The sequence below is a fragment of the Aotus nancymaae genome, unplaced genomic scaffold, assembly GCF_030222135.1.
Source record: "Aotus nancymaae isolate 86718 unplaced genomic scaffold, 86718_ANA_hifiasm-v0.15.2.pri h1tg000067l, whole genome shotgun sequence".
Lineage (NCBI taxonomy): Eukaryota > Metazoa > Chordata > Mammalia > Primates > Aotidae > Aotus > Aotus nancymaae.
Window position 1 is genome coordinate 14,369,413 of NW_026988482.1, and position 25,194 is coordinate 14,394,606.

Sequence of the window (25,194 nt, forward strand, 5' to 3'; positions counted from 1 at the left end):
TAATGTGGCAGAAGGTCTGTGTTCAGGAATACCTGATTCTCGTACATAATGTGTTTCTTCTCTTCTACTAATGTCCAAGATATAGATGCTGATGAGGACCCGGTGGTTTCATTTGCCTCAATGAGAATGACTTTCTGGCTTTTAGAAACCATTCCAGATTTTCTGGCCACTGTGATGGCAGTCTGAAGATTGTCACCTAGAGGAAAGGAGGAACATCTCAAAATGAGGCTGGCGAGATAGAACTAATTCATGCAGAGCCTAGAAAACCAGTGTGGGGAGTTCAGTCCTTATTTCAGGTATGAAGAGAAATGATCCCTAATATCTTTTCAGCCCTGATCTTTGTGACTCCACGATCCCTTTTCTGGTTCTTACTGATTTTCATCAAGTTACTTCATATTCTGCCAGTGTGTTTTTGCCAGACTAAGGGAGAAAATGAAAAAGCAAAATCCAAATCTATTTTCATCATTTGTTAGCAGCTTTGCAAGTGTTTAGGCAAATCCTCTGGTTTAGTAGAGGATCTGGTGGTTCCACTTCTAGTCAAAATGGAGTAAGCCCTCTACGATCTCTCTCTCCCGCTGATTACAATGGAAAACTCTGAACAAAAACCAAGAAGCAACTCCCCAAGGACTTTGAAAAGTAAACAAAAGCGGGCAGATGGTGAGAGGGAGTCAAATTTGTAGAAGCAACCTACAAGGGAATGAGTTTCTCAGCTTTTTTTCTCTTCCCTCTTCCATATTTGACTGGCATGTGGGCCTCAGTTAAGAAGCTGTTTGGGCAGCAGAACTCCAAAAGACACCCAGTCTTTCTGGCCAGAGGAGCCAGGAAAAGGGACACTTGCAGGCTAAAGAGCATGAGCAGAATCCTGGAAAGGAGAGAGCCAGACACGGGGACTAATTCAGTATATGAATTATATAAGTCTCAAATTCAGCCTAGAGCTGTCTGTGCGTGTGTGGATCAGATCCAAAGAAAGATAACAAAAGCTTCAGGAATTAAACTATGATATAAATCACCCCCATTTGTGAGAGTAACCTCTGAATGAGGCAGACCCAAACATCATAGCAAAAGATTTTATATTTAAGCTAATATTAGAACCACCACCTACAACAGGAAAGATAGAGGTTATGGTTGAATGCTAACCAAAAAACAAACAAACAAACAAAAAAACCCTCAATATTCTCCAGAGGATTATAACAGGATTCAAAGTTTCACAACATAATATTCAAAATGTTCAGGCTATTCAACTTGAAAAATCTGGAAAATCTGGCCAAGTCTCAAGAAAAATCACAACAGTTGCCAATCCCTAAATAACCTAAATGTTGGAAGTATCAGATAATGGTCTTTAAAGCAGCTACTATAATCCCCCTTCCTGTGTTAACTGTTAATATTCCTTAAATAGGTGGAAACATAGACATTCTCAACAAGGAAATATAAACTGTAGGAAAAAAACTGAATAGACACTTTAGAATTAAAAAATATAATACCTGAAATTAAAAAAAATCACTGAATGCACTCAATAGCAGAATAGATCAATGGAAATTATACAACCTGAAGAACAGAGAGGAAAAATCGTTCTAATGAACAGACTCAAAGATATCAAAACAATTCGTATTCATGTCATTAGAGTCCAAGGAGAAAAGGTTGAAAAAGAAGAAAAAAGGAAAAATAATAGCAGAAATTTTCGCAAGTATGATTTTTAAAAACCTCAAATTTACAGATTCAAGAAGCTCAGTGACTTCCAAACAAGATAAACTTGGTGAGAATCACAAGCAGACACACAATAATCAAAATGCTAAAAATCAAAGATAAACAAAAAAGCAGTTAGAGAAAACCATATTACATATAAGAAAACAGTAATTCAAATTATCACAGATTTCTCATCAAAAATATGGAGGGAAGAAAATAGTGGAACAACATCTTTGAAGTGTTGACTTCATCTTTCACTTTGAAGTGTCAACTCTGACTCCTATAGATGCTGAAACTATCCTTCAGGAATAAAGGAGAAACAAAGACTTTATCAGATGAAGGAAAATGAAGATAATTGGTGGAAAGTGGATATGCTCAAAAGAAAAACAACAACAACAAAAGCTACAGGGTTCTTCAGGTTGAAAGGAAACGACACCAGAGGTTAACTTGTAACTTAAGGAGTGAAAACATAGAAACAGAAATAATAATGATCTGGGTAAATAGAAAAGTCTAATTTTCTTTACTCATGTTCTTTAACACTTCAGTATTGAAAGTAAAGACTATCTCACTATCTGGTGGGGGTTTTCAACATATGTCACACTTATGACAATAATGACAGAAAGGAGAGAAAGCAAGAGACATTCCTGGTTATAAGTCTTCTTGAAAGGAAAGGTATGTATGTTGTGATTCCGAGAGCAACCATTAAAAAATTAACCATATAACATCTGGTTGGCTATCCTTAACATAGCTTCTCCGAGGTTTCTACCAAAATGTGTACGATGATTCTCAAAAGAGCTAAGTGGTGGGAAGGCGCTACCTGAGGCTGGAAGGATATAGGGAGCCCCGAACATGCCTCAGCAGGCCCCTGACAGCCTGTCTGCTTTTTGCCATCTACTACCTGTGAGAGATCCACTGATCAGGATAAACATCCCAGGCCTGAGCACCAATCACCTGACCAAAAAAAAAAAAAAAAATCTAACAACATATCTAAGAAATCCGAGACTCTGAACAGGAAAGATCAGGAGGAACGATCAGAGAGCATGACTAGTGAAGTCAAGAAGCTGCTGGAGACAGATGAAACCTGCTTTAAAAATAAGGAGAGCACTTAAGAAAACTCAAATGCAGCAAAAAACATTTTCTCGAGCAACTCCCACCCCATATACGATTTAAAAACTGAACCCATATACGATTTAAAAACTAAATGACTCAAAGCGGGATTTGAAAAAGATAACGAGCATTGTTGAGACCTAAGACTGTGGTTTGAACAAACTGGGTGCAAAAAAAGAAAAAGTCTTAAAGCAAAATTATAAAAATATACAATCTAAAGCCAGGCACAGTGGTGCATGCCTGCAGTCCCAGTTTCTCAGGAGGCTGAGGCAGGAGGATCACCTGAGCCCAGGAATTCAAGGCTAAAGTGAGCTATGATCATCCCACTGCACTCTAGCCTGGGCAACAAAGCAAGACCCTGTCTCTAAAACATAAATAAATAAAATACGACAACTACGAGAAAAAAAGACTGAGAGGATAGACAATAATGAAAATTCCAGAAGTAAAAATGGAAAGACAGAGAATAGAGGCAAAAATTAAGTAAACAATAGGGACAATTTTTCTGGCAGGAAGAAAGATTTAAAAAGTGCTCTCCATGTTTCTCCCACTCCTATCTCTTCTTGATTCTGGGGAAGTCTGGTTCTAATCGCTGGTTTCCAGAGATTGATTCTAAAGCCTTGGATCACAGGAAGAAGCAACAAGAAACTGTACTCAACTCAAAACTTTTTAAGTGAATGAATCATCAAAAAATTGGTCCATTCAGAGAATAGAGTTAAGACCATTAAGTTATTGTTACAAGAGGTTACATATTTGGTGATTCAGTTATATACACTAATGTTCTTGTTGTATATATGATACTTTTTGCAATCTGTTTTATCATATGTATAACATTCAAAGTGACAAATATTATGCTGACTTAAGACTATGTCACAAAAATGATTTTAAAAAAGGTTTTCCTAAAAGTGTTTCCATGTTCCAGATGAAGTTAATGAAATAAGGCAAATGCAAAGGGAAACATTTCTAAATTCCAAAGTTAAAAAGATTATGTGCAGAACATGTATGTTCATAGTGGCACTGTTTACAATAGCAAAGACCTGGAACCAACCCAAATGCCCATCAATGATAGATTGGACAGGGAAAATGTGGCACATATACACCATGGAATAATATGCAGCCATAAAAATGATGAGTTTGTGTCCTTTGTAGGAACATGGATGAATCTGGAAACCATCATTCTCAGCAAACTGACACAAGAACAGAAAATCAAACACTGCAAGTTCTCACTCATAGGCAGGTGTTGAACAATGGGAACACAGGAACACAGGGAGGGGAGCATCACACACTGGGGTCTGCTGGGGGGGGGCCAAGGGAGGGACAGTGAGGGGGTGGGGAGGGATAACATGGGGAGAAATGCCAGATGTAGGTGATAGGGGGATGGAGGCAGCAAACCACATTGCCATGTGTGTACCTATGCAACAATCCTGCATGATCTGCACATGTACCCCAGAACCTAAAGTTCAATTGAAAAAAAAGAGAAAAAAAAAGATTATGTGCAGAAAAGAATAAGTTACTCACAATGGACACTGACTGGACTTGTCATGTGCAATATCAGAAGCCAGAAAGTAAAAGGAATAGCCTCTACATATAGATCATTAAGAAAAAAAGAACAATAACTCAGGAATCCTATATCTGAGCAAGATATCATTCACCTGTCAGAAACAAGTAAGATATTCAAGCATATATAAGAAATCAAAGAGCATATCACCCCTCTATTCCATCCAAGGGCAATACTTGAGGGAAAAAAAATTTGTAAACAAACAAGGAAAGAAACAGAGCAGAAATTTCAATATGATAAAAGCAGAAGTAAAGAGAGAGCGTGAATGATGAACTCTTATAGATAAACAAGTTAAGGATAGATTATGAGAATGTGTCATATAAGTGCTAGATAAAGATTTTTGAAACAGAATGGTCACAATGTAAGGGAAATCCTAATAAGCAGTAAATTAACTCAGCAACTTCAAAAAGTTGGATTGGGGTGCCAGAAAGGGAAAAAGTAAAAGCAGACCAGGAGACTCTTGGATTGTGGGAAGTAAAACAGGGGACAGAGAAGTACAAAAGAGGAAATAAAAGTATTCTAGAGTTTGCAACTGTAGAATTGGGTTCAGGGGAAGTGGGAACATAAAGTGCCTGCTTTGATGGGGAAATAATGTATCTTCATGTTAAAAACATCTGACTATCAAAGCAGAGAAAAGAAAGGTAATACACACCCCAAAAATGTGAACATGAATTCATTAGGAAATCATTTATTCACCTCTAGTCTCTTTTCCACTTAAAAAATTATAGCATCAGTGTGAAATTTCATCAATAAAGTCACACTTAATTTCATTAAGAAATTTCACACATTTCTCTTGTGTGATTCCTTCTCATTGCTCTCGTTTGTATGATTTGGAGTTTGGGGATTAGGAGTAGAGAGGACAGAATTTTCTTAAATTTCTAGAATAGTGGATTTTATGATTGATGAGCCTTCAGCATAGTTTATAGACCCCATCAACTAAGGATGCTTCTTCTTCTAACATTTGACAGTAAAAATCATCTTTGCCTGGCTCATGTCTTCTTGTCATTCAGGTCTTAATTCGAATGTCGCCTCTCAGAGAGGCCTCTCTTAACCATCTCGTCTAAAACAGATGGTCAAACACACTTTCCCACATTATCCTATTTGTGTAGCTCAGAACGCTGATACTATTTGATTGATTGGTTGATTTTCTCTCATTCTACTGACATGGAAACTCAGGGAAAGCAGTAACTGTGCCTCTTTGTTGCCCATCTCCAGCACCTGGAATGGTGTCTGGCCCAGAGTAGGTAGTCAACAATATTTATTAAATGAGTGAACCGTGTCTATTTCCACATCAAATTCTTACTGTTTGTAAGAACTCACCTGTGATCATTACAGTCCTTATCCGGGCTGAGATGAGCTCTTCCAAGACAGGTTTTGTCTTTTCCTTCAATCGATTCTCCAAGATCAGCAGCCCCAGAAATATCAGGTCTGATTCTACCTTCTCCCTGAAAATACATATATAGATGTATTGAACAGAAATAACACATTACAGCTTTCTATTTTTTTTTTTTTTTTTTTTTTGGGATGGAGTCTCTGTCATCCAGGCTGGAGAACAGTGGTTCAATCGATTCTCCTGCCTCAGCTTCCCCAGTAGCTGGGATTACAGGCACCTACCACCATGCCTGGCTAATTTTTGGGTTTGTTTGTTTGTTTGTTTGTTTTTGAGACAGAGTCTCACTCTGTCGCTCAGGCTGGAGTGCAGTGCAACTCGGCTAACTGCAACCTCCGCCTCCCAGGTTCAAGCAATTATCTGCCTCAGCCTCCTGAGTAACTGGGATTACAGGCGCCCGCCACCACGCCCAGCTAAATTTTTCATACTTTTTAGTAGAGACGGGGTTTCACCACTTTGGCCAGGCTGGTCTTGAACTCCTGACCTCGTGATCCACACACCTCAGCTTCCCAGATTGCTGGGATTACAGGCGTGAGCCACCGCACCCGGCCACATTATTGCTTTCTTACAGGAAGCAAAACGACAGGAAAAAGACCCCTGTCATAGTGGTTCCATTCACTCATTCAAGCACTGTTAGGCGCCAATTATGGACCAGGAATGATGCAGAAAGAGGACACAAGAGGACACAAAGGCTCTGGAGATGTTGACTCTAACTGAATGAAGAGGAAGAGACTGTTTATTAAGCAAAAGCTTTGCTTTAACCTTTGCTGAAAATGAGCTGAAAGCCTGTAAGGTTCTCCTTCATCTGTTGTGCCTAGCCTGATTTTCATTACCTCACCTGTTAACCACAAAGGGGAGTTTTAGTTCTGGTACAAAACATGAAAAATAAAGGAGGCACAAGAAAAATATAATAAAATGCCAGTTCCTCCAGCAGGCAAGTCTATAATCAATATTATTTTAGCCCAAGGAGGTATGAGGTCATAATCTCAACAAACAGGCCTCTCTATTCAGGTCAAACTCATCCCTCTCTTTCTCCTCCAGTGATAGCAATGATCTTCTGCATCAAGCATGAATGTTTCTGCAAGAAAGTGCAGTCTTCAAGGCTCCTATCCACCCCAAGCATATTTTCAGGGACATTCTACAGAACCCAGTGCAGGAGAATACATTGGGGATCAGGAGTTCAAAGATTCTTCCATGATTTATTTATCTTAGATGCAAACAGAGAACAAGACACCAGCACTGCCTAACACTGGCTGAAATAATAGATGAAAGAGGCATCCACTAAAGCTCCTTGCCTGTCTCAAGAGTGGGTCTCACATCAGCCACGGTCATGAACTAGAGTCAGTGATCCTCCCAGGAAACTGCTAACACCTCCACAGAGCTGCAGGAAGTGGACACAGTTTCAACTACTCACCTCAGAGCAGGCTTGAAAGGATGGCATTTCCCATTTCCTGAACCCGTCATTTAAATCTCTCTGTGATCTGGTTCCAAACTATCTTTCCAGCTTCAGTGATCACTAAATTCTTCACCCACCCTAATTTCCAGCCAAGTTGAACCACTAGCAATGGGTTTTCTCTCTACTTAACCATTTCTAGACGTTTGCTTTAGACTGCTATAAGACATTTTTCCTTATTTCATAGAAAAGGTTGCAGTCTTCCCATGATCTGCTACTGAAACTCTCCCTATGTTTTGAGCCCCAATTCTCATGCCACTTCCCCCACAAAGGTTTCCTCAGATAGAAATAATTGCTCCCTTAGCATATTACTTATATTTCTGTAGAACTGACATTTTATTTGCCCATGTTTTATCGTTGGCTTTGGCTTTCTGCTTTGTCACACTGTCTGAACTCCTTGAGGACAATCGCACCTGATTAAATGCTGTGTTCAACACTCCCCATGTGGTGTCCAATTACACAGTGAGTACTCAGCAAATAGTGTCTAGCTGAAATGCTCTGAGGCCTGTCGGGGCCCCATTTTGCCAGGTAACCTAGGGAAATTCCTCATTCAGAAATTCTACTGAGTTCAACGAACAGCACTGAGGAAAAGTGGAAGAGAATATGCAGAGACTATAGTAGCCTCTAACTCCAGAGATTTTACATTCAGTGAGGAGGTAGAAATTAGACATGACTCATTCAGTTGAGTGGAAGTCTGGGAAAAGCATTATGACAGATGTCCAAATCAGAATCCCGTGGAGTCAGAGAGGAGGGTGCAATCATTTCTGGGTGTGCTGATTGGAGAAGGCTTCCTGTAGAAGATGATATTTAATCTGATGTTTGAAGGATAACTTGGTTGATGCCTGATTGTCTTACAGAGTAAACGCACCTGGTAGCAATACTGCTTAAGCATACTCTTAGAATGACCCTCTATGGCAGATGCACCTGAATGTATGTTCCAAGCTAGGAAATCTGGGAGTGGCCAACCCAGAGATTTGTTTCTTTGTCTCTGAGGAAATTCTGAACTCCCTTCCCATCTAGTGGACATGTCCTAGGCTATCAGGGGACTGAGGCCCTGAGTTGGATGAAGGTTGCCGGATGGAGGTCATTATGGAGTCAAGTGAAAATGCTGTATAAACTGCATGATGTTTGCAGGCAGCTGTGGCTTTCCTGCACAGCGCACCGCCACTAGGCCAGTTTTCTTGTCTAGCCCACCACCACTGGAGTATAGGATGGCAGATGCATTGTCCACTTTGTTGTCACTGGGCTGTTTCTATATGTCAGGTGGTTCTCCTGCCCAGACCACTGTCGCTGGACTCTCTCCCCTGTAGGTGAGCCCCTAATAAAACCCCATGTATCATTTGCTGGCTCTGGGTCTCTTCTTCAGCCTCCTGAACCTGACGCTTTCCCTATTGAGGTGAGTGTGGGTTTGGCACAACAGGTCCGCCAATCTTTCTCATGGTCCTGCTACTCAGGCCCCAGGTCTTGGATATTTCTGCAGATGACATGACATGAGCCAACCACAAAGTGCCAGATTAGGCCAAGAAAATGGATGCAAGGTCAAACATCTGCCATAGCAGAGCCTATGGCCTACCTTGACACTAGTATTTCTAGTTCCTCTGGCTTATGGCCTTTGTATGGTTCAAGGCACAATAATCAAGAGACTGGAGTTCTAATCTCAGCCCTACCCCTCCTTTGCTGTGTGAGCATGAGTACATCACATTTTTTTGTCTGGTAATCAAGTTCATCTTTGCATCTCCAAAGTCTCTGCTAGCTCTAAGATTACACGAGTCTTCCCTTCATGAGCATTTAGTCTGAACCAAAAAATTTAAAAGGAGTAATTCATTAAGGGGTCTTAAGCTCCGCAACTTGGAATGGCATTCTATCTCTTCTGGCTTCCTGCACAGACCTTATGCCTCCTCCTGAAGTATCTAAAATAATAAAAAACAGTAAGTATAACATATAGAAAGCACTGTCATCCCTGTGATTACATTTCATGTTCTTAAAATCCATGTGACTTTTGAAGGATGAAATACGCATAAAGTGGGCCAATGGCCTTTAAAGAGATTATGATAACAACGCTGGAAGCACCATAAGTAACCGCACACACATACACACAAACCCAAAACAACAGCAAGAATGTTTCATCCTAATCAGGAATTCACAAAGGATGATTAAATTAATTTAGCTATGTGTATGCATATGCATAGTGGTGATGTACTTTTAAGAGAGGAGAGGCAAATTAGTGACCTAAGATCAAATCTTATCAGAGAATTTGTGATTTGTGTTTAGATCATACAACATTTTAAAAAGTTAGGATTTCAGTACCTTTAACCAGGACATGTACTCTCCTGTGTACCACAGCCCTCACTATTCCCAATTGCTCATGTGTCTCCACAGGATGTGCTTTCTTATATGCATGTGATTCAAAACCATGAATTCTCAACTTGTAAATATGCAAATATCATATTATAACAATTAGAAGCAGCAGCATGGTAGCCAGAATCTTGCTATAGCCTTTGGCAACAGCCTCTCAGGAAACTAAGTTCAATTCCCAATTCTGCTCTGTCCCTTCCCTTCCCTGGACCCACGTTTCCTCTCCTTCAAAATGTGATATCCCATCTCAAAGTTTACTTTTAGCTCCCTCACTTGAGTGACCCTGAACTAAGTTGATCAAATTACAACAAATATGCAGGGTTGTAGTAGCCAAAGTTTCAGGGGTCACATTAAACTGGCCCCTGGGGAGAGTGGTCCACAAGCCCAGGAACCGCTTCCCACTCTGGGCCTCATTTTATCCATTCACAAAGTGAGAGGGGTGGGTCACAGCAAGGACAGTACTCCCTCTAGAAGACATTGTGGAATTTTCTTTTCTTTTCTTTCTTTTTTTTTTTTTTTTTTGACATCTATGCAACACTGTCTGCAAAGACCAATGCATAATGAATAATTATCCTGCATCCCACATGTCTTTTGAATATCTTACTGGACATTCATGGACACTGAAAAAATTATTGTATTTCCCTAAGTCATTTTAGGCTTATACTGCATATATTTTACTATTATTATTCTATTATATACTGTACTATTGTGGCATATATAATATTACTATATTATATTAAACAATCACAAAATTGTTTATTAAAATTTCACTAGCTTTCCCCCATTTACATGTCTTACATATAAACAAAAAGTATTTTTCACATTTATCATATTCTGTTGCATTTTGCAGAACTGTAACTACCTGTACTACGTAAATTGGGAGGAGACTGTACTGTTTCCTTCAGAGTTTTACCAAGACTTGTTAACCACTTCACAGTCACCTTACTGGCAGCAAGACTGAGGTATTTGAGCCTGCAATACATAACACACTTGTATCAGTCTGAATTTGTAGATGCTGCAGCCTCAATTATTCTACACACAGGTACAAGCAACTTATTACTTCATTTTGTTTTAGTAAAGTCAGCTGAGCATTTATTAAACTATCACTTTTGTGAAACATATCTTTTGCTCTTATTAAACTTTTATTAACATTTATTAAACTATCACTTTTGTGAAACGTATCTTTTGCTTTTATTTTTACTATATAATAGGGCATTATATATTTTACAAAGAATATGGGCAGATAATGTATATGTGAACTTTATTTTAGAATACTAAGAGTTACAACATATAGTTACAAGAGAGTGTTGAGTCTGATTAGATTGAAACAAAGAAGTTAGACTTTCCAAATGTAAAATCCTGAATTTAAATATGAGCCTGGATTAGCTCCACAACAGTATAACCAGGGGTGGCTGACATTAAGAGTTAGAAATGACACGAAAGATGAAATAAACATGATACCTGAAAAGAGTGGAATTTAAAAAAGTAAAATAAAATTGAACTCATAAATACTGAAGTTTTTTTGATCTGTTAAGCATCTCTATTTTAATTTTAAAATATAAAATTTAATCTATAGATTAAAATCTTTCTCTAGCATGGCACCTCAGAAGTTTTCCTTTTTAGTAGACGTTACCAAGATTATATCATCTAAGCTGTATTTATTTGTTTCATTATGCTGTGTATTTCCTATCACAAATTATTTCAGTGAAATGTTATGTTTCGTAACTCCCAACCAATCCACCAACTATAATTTTTTTAATGGGGGGCATGACCACAATTTTGAATTCTAAAACGCTGATTATACACCTGTATCTGTTTTCACAAAGCTGTGAAAATCATACCATATTTTACATTTTATATGACTATTTCTCATAAAATCTCCTAGTCAGAATTCACATTATCTTTGTGATTTAAGTAGGGCAGGGATTATTATATCCCTGTTTACCAGTGTTTGGAGACATGCTATGCACACAAATAAGCTACAGTGCTCTGTCCACCACCTAGAACCCCTGACTGAGTCCATCCCAGTCTAATGCACTTGCCATTCCAATCTGGCACATCTCTCCATCAAACCATTCTGCTTTATCAAAATCATCCCCATTTACCTGGCCAAGGCAGTGGTGTAGTGGTCATTTTCCAGCTTCTTGTAGGCCAGTGCAATGACTCGAAAGCCCTGTGTCGTGTAAATCTGAAGTTCACTAACAAAACTAGTTGGTACTGTTTAGAAAGTAACACAGGGTTAGTATGCAGTATTTACTTAAGCAGTACTGGCAAAGAAATTCTTTACAAACATCCAACTTTTGCCCAAGGAAAAAAACACACCTCTACAAAAATATGTAAACAAGTCAGTGGAAATTTTAAACATAATTACATTGTCAGGATGGACCTATTCAGATCTAGTGAAGCTAAAATGAAAAGGAAGCATTTGAAACGAGAAAAAAAAAAGACAGGGAAAGTGTACAATTATTTTTTCTTCAGTTTAACCAACAAACATTTATTAAGAGTTTACTATCTGCCAGGCATTGGCTATGTAGAGATTAAATCACAGGCTCTCCACCCAGAAATAAGGTTTCATACCTACAACTATCTGATCTTTGACAAACCTGACAAAAACAAGCATGGGGAAAGGTTTCCCTATTCAATAAATGGTGCTGGAATAACTGGCTAGCCATATCCAGAAGATTGAAATGGGACCCCTTTCTTACACCATCTACAAAAATTAACTCAACATGGTTTAAAGACTTTTAAAACCTAAAACTATAAAAACATGGAAGATAGCCTAGGCAATACCACTCTGGATATAGGCACGGGCAAAGATTTCAAGACGAAGATGCCAAAAGCAATTGCCACAAAAGCAAACATTGACAAATGGATCCAATTAAACTAAAGAGCTTCTCTGCACAGTAAAAGAAACTATTAACAGGGTAAATAAACAACCTACAGAACAGGAGAAAAGTTTTGCAAACTATGCGTCCGACAAAGGTCTAATAATCAGCAACTATGAGGAACTTAAAGAAAATTTACAAGAAGGAAAAAACAGCCTCATTAAAAAGTGGGCAAAGGACATGAACACTTTTCAAAAGAAAACATACATGAAACCAACTATCATGTGGGGAAAAAAAAAGCTTAACATCACTGATCATTAAAGAAATGCAAATCAAAACCACCATGAGTTACCATCTCAAACCAGTCAGAATGGTGATTACTAAAAAGTCAAAAAACGACAGATGCTGGTGAGGTTGTGGAGAAAAAGAAGGGCTTATACACTGTTGGTGGGCGTGTGGGAGTGTAAATTAGTTAAACCGCTGTGGAAGAGAGTGCAGCGATACCTCAAAGTCCTAAAGACAGAAACGCCATTCGGCCCAGCAATCCCATTACTGAGTATATACCCAAAGTCATGTAAACCATTCTATTATAAAGATGCACATGCACGTATATGTTTATTGCAGCACCATTCACAATAGCAAAGACATGGAATCAATCTAAATGCCCATCAGTAGTAGACTGGATAAAGAAAACGTGCTACATATACATGATGGAATACTATGCAGCCATGAAAGAGGACAAGATCATGTCCTTTGCAGGGACCTGGGTGGAGATGGAGACCATTATCCTTAGCAAACTAACATAGGAACAGAAAACCAAAAGGTGTGGGAGTTAAATAATGAGAACACATGGGCATATAGAGGGGAACAACACACACTCGGGCTTATTGGTGGGTCGAGAGTGGGAGGAGGGAGAGGATCAGGAAAAATAAGTAATGGGTCCAGTAATGCTTAATGCCTGGACAATGAAGTAACCTGTACAAGAAACCCCCATGACACAAGTTTACCAATGTAACAAACCTGCACATATACCACTGAACTTAAAATACAAGTTAAAAAAAAAGAATGAAATTGAAAAAAACTCACAAGTTCTGCTCTAAGGATTTCTGTCTAACTGAGTTACATTCCGCAGATGAGATTATTGCTATGATCCAGGCCATTGCAGCATGCTGCAGAAAGTGGTGGTGTATATACCAGCCTAGGAGGAGGTGGTTTGGTAAAGGAAGGTTCTGGGGCTGAGGGAGAATCATGTGCTTAGGCATGGAGGCATGAGAGTAAGCTGTGAAGAATTAGTTGAGTTCAGGAAAAGCACAGGATGAGGAGTGGTAAGGCCCAACTGGAAAGTTCACTGGGAGTTCAAACCCAAAAGCCTTATATGTGATCCTAAAGAAAGTTGAGATTATACTGGAGCCTATGAGATCAACTAAAAGAATCGGTTTTTTTTGCAAAAAATCTGGTCACAGTACAGAGGGCAAATCAGAGTTGAGGAGACTGGAGGCAGAGGGTCAATCCACCAACTATTGAAGTGATGAAGGATGATGAAGTCCTGAGCAGATGCAGTAAAGGACCATGGATTAGCAACTGATGAGACAGGAGCACTAAGGGTGAGCAAGGAATCAGGGCTGACACCTAAACGGGATGGGTGTGGGGGATGGTGGTACCATTCACCAAAATAGAAAACTGGGAAATACGGGAAATGAGAAAGACAAGCTTTGTTTTTGTATTGAATTTGGAATGCCAATGAGTCACCCAATTGGTGATGACCCACGGGCAGTTGGATTCATAGATCAAATGCCGTGGGAGCATATTTATCTGGAGGTACAGATTTGCCGGCGTAATCCAAGTCAAGTTACAGACCTGTCTCAGGTTGGCAAAAGCTGGCCACCCTCTCTGGTGCACCTTTCATGAATGCCAGCCGGTCACCTCCCATCTCTTGGACAATGACTGTCATCCTTTGCAGTGCTGATGAGAATGGGAACTGATGCAGGATTGCGATTCCTTCCACTGGGACCTGGTTGAGGGATGGGGGAAAAGAGAGGCACATGCTGATATAGCTTCTAGCTACTGGGAATCAACCACTCACTCTTTAATCTTTATTTTACCAAATAAGGGGGAAGGTCTCACCCATTTTCACACTTGAAATTCAAAGACACATCTGTAACCTTTCAAAAATTGGGGGCCAAAAGAGAGTTTCTCTTTGATTTTGGGTGGAATGAAGAGCAAGCAAGGCTTACCTGGCTGGCTGTCCTGCAGGGCTTAACTACCATGGCATGTGCCGGCACTCCCTTGATGTGGAAATCGTCTCCAGAAAAAGCCATTTCCTATTTCACAAATAGGATATTTCATTGCAGAGATTTATTTATTGTTTGCCCACTGGTGCTATGCTCGAACCCTCCCCTTGAAAAAATCCTCAGACCACCTCAATGTGTTCTCCGTGTCTCTTCCCTCAGAGGTGAACCAGATTTATTCCGCCACACACACACATACACACACAAAATAATGCATTGAAAATGCTGCACAACTTGAAGGGCAGACACTTTTGAATTATTCATGCAATTTATCTTCTTTTCTCTGTTTAAATGTGCTGTATAAAGGCTCATGCTCCATTTCTGAAGAACCTAACTTGAAAGTCATGAGCCTGAAGGGCTAGACTTCTTTTGTGTGAAGCAAGCACCTTTCTGTCATTCTTTTCCTGCACTTCACTGCTCTTCCTGCTCTTGCATGTCTGTCTAATTTGGATGGATGGTCCTCAGGGCAAGGGTGCGGCAGGGCAGAGACTGTGATATACATGGTTAATAATCAGTAATTGCTATAATAATGACCCTAAAGTATACTGAAAGGGACCTTTTACCCAAAGACAACGCAGTGCTTTGTAATCATCTCATTGAGTGGCTGACAAGATCCCAGAGAGGAAACTGAAGTCCCTATTTAAAGATATGGAATTAGTAACCCAGAAAAGATGGGGGATTGGCAAAGTTACATTAGATTGCTATGAAATAATGCTCCAAGAGATTTGGAAGGGACCCTGAAAATTGTCTCTTCCAGTGGTGCTCCCAGTGTGCCACCAGAGGCTAGAGCTGTATGCAGCTCAGGGAGAAAGGAAGGGATTATAGCTAAGTAGCTGGGGATGCATGTCCCCTAATCCCCATCTTTAGTCCCCACCTTTTATTTCAACCGGAGCAACTCCAGCTATTTAGTCTTTAGAGTGTTTCTGAAGACTGTTTCCTTTTATGAAAAGTTTCCAGATTTTTTTGTCTTGTTTTGTGTTATGTGAACACCACTGGTCTAATTCAACTTCATTTTATGGTCATGAGAGCCAAGGCTCCAACACGAGAGAGAGCTAATGGGATTCAGCAGTCAGTAAGAGCAGAGCCAAAACTAGAGTCAGAAAAGCCAGATTCCTGAACTACACTGTTGGCTCTTAAATCTAGTTCAGATTCTCAACAAAAGCTCTTCAACCGTTTTCCTTTTTGCTGTTGCCAGTCTTGGAAATAAAATCAATACTAAATTAATAGGAATAAGACTTATAGTCACCATGACTATGAGTTATCCTGAGCACTAGAGAAAGCAATGTTTTCTAATCCCCATATTCTGGAAAACCTCTGAAACCAGGCAATGCTCAGAGAACAGTACAGAGAGATAAGAAATAATTACATAATAAATACAATTATATGAATATGATTGAACTTTTAATATTTGCCAGGCACAGTACCAAGGATTTTTGTAATGCATCATCTCATTTAATCCTCACAATAATCTTATTATGTAGATGCTATTATTAGCTTCATTGTACAGATGAGGAAACCAGGCTAAGATTAGTTTGCCCTTCACTACCATATGTACTCCACACTGGAAACCTCACCTTTTATAAGAATTAGATAGCTCTGATACTGCCTATGCTGCTCTGGCATTGAAGAAGCTTCTCAGATTCTCTGAAGGGCAAAGGCTTACCCAGGTGGTGGCTTCAAACATTTTGAGGTCCAGAGGGTCTCCTTGGATGGTCCCATCAAGAAGGATCAGAGAGTGGCAGCTGGCCATCGCTGCACACAGTGGGCCCCATGGCAAAGCCTGGCCCGAGGCAAAGCTGTGAACTTCCTGGAAGCTTAAAAAGAAAAGGAAATGGGTTTCCATTCTATCTCCTAATGCCAAAACGGAGCAACTTGGAGGTGCACAAACATCTTTATAAAAAATAAGGTCATGTGCTTTGTTGCATTAATAGCCACTCTCCAATCCTCCCACATTAATAGTGCTTCATGCAGCCCAGTAGGTTCACTGAGTATGAGAAAGGTCTCTGAGGTTTGTTTTTTGTTTCGTTTGATACAGGGTTTCACCCTTTCACTCTGTCACCCAGGCTGGAGGAGGGCAGTGGCATGATCTTGGTTGACTGCAACCTCTGCCTCCCAGATTCAAGCGATTCTCCTACCTCAGCCTCCCAAGTAGCAGGAATTACAGGCACACACCACTATGCCCAGATAATTTGTTTGTATTTTTAGCAGAGATGGGGTTTCACCATGTTGGCTAGGCTGATCTTGAACTCCCAACCTCAGGTAATCCACCCACCTCGCCCTCCCAAAGTGCTGGTATTACCAGTGTGAGCCACTGTGCCCAGCTAAAAACATTTTTCAAAAGAACATGGCATCCCCCTCTTCCACTCTGGCCTCTTGTGTCCATATCCCAAATATTATCCCCTTCATTTCCTGTAGAGAGTGGTCTCATCTAAAAATCTATTAAAATGCAACTCAAATGTTATATACAAGGTTCTTTCACTAATTCAGAGTGGAGGCCGTTAAATTCAGCTTTGGAGTCACAAGAAGAATGTCCTCTGCAACTTCATTACTCAGCCCCTTCTGAAATGTGCAGCACAGTAGTTGCTTCTCAAAGCAGCTTATCCTATTTGGAGGACATCTGAATGGTGGAAGTTCCATCCTACATTGGGGCAAAATCTGCTTCTTGGATCCATTGAGAATCTACTTGCTCCCCTTCCTCCACATGCCAGCTTCTTTCAAACTTGTGGATCAGCTCTGCCGACCCCTTACCCTCCCTCTGGTGTTGCACAGGAACCTCTAGCTGTTCCTCTAATAACAGTTTTATCAGGCCTCCCTCTCACCTTCCTTATTCCTCTTTTTTGGAAAAGTTCTTATTTGTCATAGTTTGTCTTGAAATGTGGTGTCCAGGATCAATTACTTTTGATAATATGGACACTGCATTTATTTAAAGGTAATCTTAAATTGCTCTAGCCCTTTGTTTTGAAAGCAAGCATATTGCAATGTTAACTCACATTTCAGCCACATTGCTTCCTGGCTTTTGCATTCAAGCTTCCTTTTGTCACACTAAAAGTTCAAAAATATCCTGGCTTTATATTGGCCCTGTTAGTTATATTCATTATCATGTGTTAAAAGAGCAACTCATCTTGGTGGTTTACCACATGCCCCATGATACTTGAGAAAATATCTAAAAGGAAGAGACCAGCAGTATAGTTAACACAGAAACTTAATAAGCTCACATTGAAAAGCAAAACACATATAAGAAAAAAAAAATCTTATTTTTATTTGTATTTTTTTGAGACAGAATCTCACTCTGTAACCAGACTGCAGTGCAGTGGTGGGATCTCAGCTCACTGCAATCTCTGCCTCCTGGGTTCAAGCAATTTCCCTGCCTCAGCCTCCCAAGGAACTGGGACTACAGGCATGCACCACCGTGCCCAGCTAATTTTTTTTTTTTGTATTTTAGTAGAGACGGGGTGTTTTTACTATGAGATGTACACTGTCACCAGTCTGTAATTCCAAGTATATAATTCTGCATTCTAGAAGATTGGGCCAGACTCTCGTTAGCACAGCAGATACATAAAGCTCTCTAGCATTCCTGTCTGTGCATTTTTATCTGAGTATTTCTGGTTTATCAATCCCTAATAGCCTTTAAGAGTTCTTAAAGTATCTGGCACAACAATCAGGGCTTTTGGGAAAACATAAGAAATATCAGAGATAAGCTCCCCTTTAACAAGAAGGTATTTAATAGCTTATAAGTCAGGTGCTCACTTCTTACCTAGATTAATTCTGTTTTGTCTCATTTTGTTAATTAAATTTGCCATTTTTTATTTTAAATTGTTTTTATCATTTGAATTCAACTTTGATCTTTAGGAACGAAGAAAGGAAGAGGAAGGAAGGGAGGAAGGGAGAGAGGGAACGGAAGGAAGAAAGGAGGGAGGGAGGGAGGGAAGGGAGGGAAGAAAGGAGGGAGGGAGGGAAGAAAGGAGAGAAAGAGGCAGGCCTAAAGTAGGTAAATGAATCATTTACCTAAACATTGTATCAACTGTTATTTCTTAAATGTAACAAGGCACTTTTAGAAACAGAAAGTTTCCAAAGTTTTATGAATAATATGGTGTCAATTCAATAAGTAGAACACTCAAAAGGCAGAATATATTGAATTCATTTTAGATGAGCAATTACTGTGCACCTACTATTTGAGCCTGGTACAGTGCTACAGTACTAAGGTTGCAAATCTAAATAAGAAGACTGCTCTCAAGATGCTCACATATTTGATTAAATGCACACATATTTTGTAGAAGCTGAAACAAAATCACTAATGAACCATGAGACAAAGTATATATCCAAATCTATCCTCCAGGAAAAATGAAAAGAACTTTAGAGTTTAACACTTTAAGAGGCTTCTTCTGTAGACTAAAGTGCTTAGAAGCATAGGATCACTTTTTAAATCCAGGAATTAGACTTGTTTCTAAATAGTATTTTAATATGACAATTATTAAACTATGTATAATTAACATATTTTATGGATAAATTACTTGCCATCTGGTATAATGCAAAAGAACCACAATGAACCTCGCATGTACAAAATGCTCTGTGATTTAAGTTATAAGTGTTAGAGGAAAAAACTTTCATTTCCAAACAAAACATAAATGACTAGTGCATCACTTTTCACGTTCGGATCGCACTGGAGTTCCTAGTGAGGAGAAAAAGCAGGCAGAGACGCAAACTCAAACATGGCCACAAGAGGGCCACAGGAGAGGGATGTGCAAATCTTCACCACACTGTGCTAAAAACTGCCAAAACAGTGTCTTTTCTTGCTAGGAAAGAGGAGTTTCGGCCAGGTGTGGTGGCTCACGCCTGTAATTCTAACACTTTAGGAGGCCGAGGCGGGCGGATCACCTGAGGTCAGTAGTTTGAGACCAGCCTGACCAACATGGTGAAACCCTGTCTCTACTAAAAATACAAATATTAGCTGAGCGTGGTGGCACACACCTGTAATCCCAACTTCTTGGGAGGCTGAGGCAGGAGAATCACAGGAACCTGGGAGGCGAAGGTTGCAATGAGCCAAGATAGTGCCATTGCACTCCAGCCTGGGCAACAAGAGCGAAACTCGAAAGAAAGAGAGAAAGAGAGAGAGAGAGAGAGAGAGAGAGAGAGGGAGGGAGGGAGGGAGGGAAGGAGGGAGGAAGGAAAAAACTCCATCTCAAAAAAAGAAAGAAAGAAAGGAGTTTCCAGCAACCAGAAAGTAGAGTTCTCAAAATTAGAATACCAAGAAAAATGAGTACGCTTGCTACAGTTCTACAAATGTTCCATTTCCTGAAATTCAGGGTACAAAAATAAGTGCAGGGTTTTTCCCCCTCCATCACATCAAGAGGCTTCAGCTTGTACAAAGAATGTTACTTCCTTAAAGGACAATGTCCTAGTAATGTCTAAATTACTTATACTGGATCAACTTCATGCTGGAAGTAAATTACATTTTAGCAAGGATTTGAATGCAGTGTCAAAAATTCATCTCCTGGATTTGTGAGTGGCATGGAACCGGGGCCAGGAATGGGGGGAAATGTGCATGTTTTACTGAGGCTTTGAAGAATTCAAGAAGAGAAATTAAAAGAAAATACTTTGGTAATCATTGTTCACCAAAGTCCAAATGTCTCCATTAGTAGTTTCAAGAGAAAACATGGGATTTTGGAAAAAGAGACTCTAGAATGAATTTAGTCCAAGGTACTCACCCGTTCCTATCACAGGACACAACTCCCCAGAGGTCCAAGCCATCCCTTGTTAAGGTGCCTGTCTAAACAGAAACAAATGCTCTGTTTAATCTGAAGATCCAGGCCAGGTGCAGTGGCTCTTGCCTGTAATCCCAGCACTAGGGAGGATCACTTGAGCTCAGGAGTTTGAGACCAGCCTGGGTAACATAGTGAGACTGCCTCCCTACTTTAAAAAAAAGAAATTACAGTGGTCCCATAATGAAGACAGCATAGTGTAGACAAATAATGTCTTTTTTAATGGGAAAATACTTCACGAACATATTAACAGGATCAACACTTCAAGGAGGTGCACCATGGGTGGGTCTCTAGAGTGCCTGATGGAAGCGTTGATGAGCTCATGCCAGTTGTCTGACAAGCTGGCACTTAATCTTTTCGAACTTTCCTGTCCCCAATAACAACAACAACAACAAAAGCAGTGTCTTCCTTACAACTTCAGGGATTATTTTGAGGCTCTAATGGTAGACTGAATGGATGGGAAAGTCTTTGATAAGCCTATAAGAGCTATAAAATGGGAGAGCCCTAGTTTCATTGCAGAAATTTAAAATATGTCATTAAAATAAATAATAGAGTAGAATTTTTACCTACAGGGCACTGTATGTGGCAAGACTCGAAAGAAATGGTTTGCTATTTGATACCTATTTGGTTAAAAAAAAAGGTGTTGGTATTTCTCTCAGTGCAATATAATGGCTAAGAGTTCAGGTTAGGTTTAAACACCAGTTGTCTGATGAGAGAAAATTGCTCAATTCCTTTAAATATGAGAACCCTTATCTGTAACATGGTCATAATCTCAGAGAGTTGTGGTGAAGATTAAATGGGATAACATAAAGTATTTTATTTAATATCTAGCATACAGTAAGAGCTAATAATAATCATAATTACTCATAATTATTGCTCATTTTTTATTCAAATTCAGGTCACAATGATCTCTCCCATCCTGTTTCTCTTTCCAAGTCCAAGGATATAATCTCATAAATAGAATGTCATTTCTTACATTGCTAGTTTGATCACAAAATAATACAAAAATGGTAGCAAGAGTCAGGTTGACTTTCTATTCTTGGTAGATCTTTCTGATATTCCAATAATTATAGAATACAGCCCTGATCCCACTAATTCTCAACTATCAAAACCTTGAGTGTACTGTCAAATGAATGTAGTTTCAGTTTGGGAAAATACAAGAAGTTCTCAAAATGAATAGTAGTGATGGTTACAGAACAGTGAAAATGTACTTAATGCCAGCAAACAGTGTACTTAAAAATGATTAAAATGGTAAATTTTATGTTATGTGTATTTTACCACATTTAAAAAGTGAATTTAAAAAAAGTCAACAATAGCAACAAAAGCCTTCAATAACTCTCCACTCCTTAAAATATATGTAAACAATTTCTTAGCCAGACACTCAAGGTCCAAGATAGCCTCTCCCATTATCAACATCCTGCTCTAGTGAAAACCACAGTTTTCCTTTCCTAACTCCATGCTTTGACTCATGCTCACCTGCTCACAGTGCCCTGAAAGGCATTTCCATCTTATCCTCTTCCAACTCCCACCTTCACCCCAGCATATGTGTGTACAGAGTAAATAAATACAATGAAGAGACGGTAGACTAAGAGGCTGGTTGCAAATAACTGACAAATAATCAAGGGTAATTTTAAGCAATAAACTACAAATGGGAAAATACAGTAGAAGTTTGATAGGAGTCTCATAGTAAGGCACAGTTTAATAAACTCTTCCTTTTGTATTCGTTCATTCAATCAATATTTATTGCACACTAACTATATGCCAGGCAATATTCTTAGCATCCAGGATACAGCAGTGATAGTAAAGGTTTTAAATTTTGTTCTTTGTATGAAGGTTTTGACTGCAGAGAAACAGGATGCTATTTTAATTGCTTTCACAAAATATTAAAGCTGGAAGGACCCAAAAAGATTCTCCTATTTAGTACCCATTTATCCTCTAAACCTTAGACTCTGCGAGCTCAAGAGACATATCTTTCCCAGATCATGCATCTAACCAGGGATAAAATGAAGACAGGCACCCACATTCCATGTCTCCTGCCTTGCAAGAGGGTGAAAGTACATAGACATGATGACAGCAATGGTAAAAATGATGAGAAGAATAAGGATGAAACACACATACCTTGTCAAAGCAAACAAGGTTTAACTGTCCACATACATTGATCCTCTGGGGGCTAATGCAGAAGATGCCTCTGTTCTTCAGCCTCCTCTGGGCATAGATAATGCCTGTTGTCAGAGCAGCAGGTAGAGCAGGAGGAACCGCAATTGTGATGACATCAAGGGCTTTCTTCACCACCTCCTGTGGAGGTTCCTGGACAACAGTAATTCTTTAATTGTTAGAGGCAAATCACTGGTGAACAGCACATGACTCTTTTCCTTCTTTTTGTTTACTTCCTTAGGTCAAATTTCAAGAAATGATGTCAGTGAGTTAAAGGCATGACCATGTTTATAGCTCTCAATATCTTTTGCCAAATAGCAATTTCAAAAAGCATGTGATTTATATTGTTACTAACAGAGAATAACGTATTAGTCTGTCATGACCTCACCAAAACTGGGTATCTGATTTTATTTAAAATCCCTCACTCAATACCTATAAAAAGGCTACTTTATTGAAATAAATATATTCTCAGATATTCTCAGGTTAAGATTGTAAGAAATGGCATTCTATTTATGAGATTATATCTTTGGACTTGGAAAAAGAAACAGGAGTGGAAGAGATCATTGTGACCTGAATTTGAATAAAAAATGAGCAATAATTATAAGTAACTCTGATTATCATTAGCTTTTACTGTATGCTAGACATTAAGTGAAACACTATATGTTATCCCATTTAATCTTTACCACAACTTTCTGAGATTATGAGCATGTTACAGATAACAGCTCTGATATTAAGAGGGATTAATTAATCTGCTGTGGTCACACAACTGGTGTTTAAACCTAACCTGAACTCTTAACCATCATATCACACTGAGAATATCTGAGAATAAATATATTTTCAGATTGAAAAGGAAAAATGGCATAAAGTGTGAGAAAAGAGAAGTATATTGATATATCAATAAATAAACTGCTTTATCCCACTATCCCATGAAATCTGTTTGTTATTAGGGAACTTAGTGATCAATCGCTTATTGGGATCTGGAAGTCTATATACAGGTTTCAGTTCTTGGCTTTATTTCCCAGGTTTGTAAACCACATCCTAGATTAAGGCCAACATGTACAGTACAAAATATATATAGATGAGTATGTACGCATTTAGTAAAAGAGCAAAGACAGCTTACCCCACTAAGCACATAGACACACAGAGTATAGATCATCCCAATGGTGGCTGTTCCTACAAGGCAGAGGAGGAACCTGATAGCGTCCCTGTACAACTTAAAATTCATTGGCTTGGGGTAGAGAATGGATCTCACAAGGTCTCCCTTTGCCGTGTTGAATCCTGGAACAACAAACACACATCCCATACTCTCAGGATGACCAATACTACTGCTAGTGCTCTTCCCAACCTCAACACTGCCTTTGTTTTTCTCTATTGATATTTAAACAGTGTTTAAGCTCAAAGGCAATTGAAAGATAATTAGAAAAATACATAAATGCTGGAATGGAATTATCTGTCTCAGAGCCCAGTACTCTCTCTGGCCTTCCTTCCCTCTACTTCCCATTTCAATGAGTCCCAGAGATAGAAAACCACCATACTGGGTGCTCAGCACAGCTTTGCCAAATATAATTTTATTTTAGGAAAATGACTCAAACGTGTGCACACACAGGTATGTCACTTGAATTAAAATCAAGGGGTCTAGTAAATACTAATGGACTCACTTTTCTAATACTTGCAAGGTTAAATTTTCAGTTTCTAGCCCAGCCTAGAAAGAACTTGGGATTCAGGATTAGAAGACCTGAGTTCTAGGTCCAGCTCTGTCTATTGCTGGCCATGGTATTTTTAAAAGTTCATTTGAATTGTGTGGCCTCAGCCTTTTCATGGACACAGTAGAAACAGTAAGCATCTCTGCTCTGCTTGTTTGACATGTTGAAATAGTTTATATACTGCAAAGCACATATATAATAATTATTGTTACCTATACTATCATTTTTACTAACAGGCATATGCCGCAGTTCAATTAATATTGAAAAAATATGGATTTATACATATTTGGTTTGTTTTGTACCAGTAAGTAATACTTCTCCTTACTTGTGGGTACAAAAAAAAAAAAATAGAAAGAATGATAAGACCTACTATTTGATAGCACAAAGGGTGACTATAGTCAATAATAACTTAGTTGCATATTTTTAAATAACTTAAAAGGTATAATTGGATTGTTTGCAACTCAAAGAATAAAGGCTTGAGGGGATAAATACTCCATTCTCCATAATATGTTTATTTAACATTGCAGACCTGTGTCAAAACATCTCATGTATCCCATAAATATATACAGCTTACTATATACCCACAAAAATTAAAAATAAAAAAATAGGATTATAAAGAAAAAAAGGCTTCTCCTTACCTAATAAATTTAAGGCACTAGACAAATTGGGCAAAAATATATCATTAAAAATAACACATAGGAGGCGATGCTAACCAGTCTGCAGCACCACCGCTCTCACGGTCCCGGAGCAAGCTGCCTTGGCCTGGATAACCTCTGTTCCACAGAAGAGAACATGCCGTTTGTAATCCGCTTCACTCTGCATTTTCCAGGGCACAGAGCTATCCATCTTGGGTAACGGAGTTTTAGTGACTGGAATACTTTCTCCTACAGAAAACAAGCATCTCGTTTTGTGAGGTAGGATG

General features: G+C 39.1%; 1 protein-coding gene across 3 annotated transcripts in view; it reads right to left on the reverse strand.

Moving 5' to 3' along the window:
• Nucleotides 1-25,194, reverse strand: part of ATP13A4 (ATPase 13A4) — a 143,867-nt gene that overhangs the window by 36,856 nt on the left and 81,817 nt on the right. For all 3 annotated transcript variants that reach the window (XM_064366925.1, XM_064366924.1, XM_064366926.1), the window contains 10 exons: nucleotides 24,986-25,156; nucleotides 23,690-23,847; nucleotides 22,534-22,722; nucleotides 20,362-20,423; nucleotides 16,320-16,470; nucleotides 14,603-14,689; nucleotides 14,226-14,379; nucleotides 11,649-11,760; nucleotides 5,666-5,790; nucleotides 33-196 (listed from right to left, as the gene is read on the reverse strand). In XM_064366925.1, the coding sequence (XP_064222995.1) occupies nucleotides 33-196; nucleotides 5,666-5,790; nucleotides 11,649-11,760; nucleotides 14,226-14,379; nucleotides 14,603-14,689; nucleotides 16,320-16,470; nucleotides 20,362-20,423; nucleotides 22,534-22,722; nucleotides 23,690-23,847; nucleotides 24,986-25,156 (1,373 nt within the window). The remainder of the gene's footprint in view (nucleotides 1-32; nucleotides 197-5,665; nucleotides 5,791-11,648; nucleotides 11,761-14,225; nucleotides 14,380-14,602; nucleotides 14,690-16,319; nucleotides 16,471-20,361; nucleotides 20,424-22,533; nucleotides 22,723-23,689; nucleotides 23,848-24,985; nucleotides 25,157-25,194) is intronic.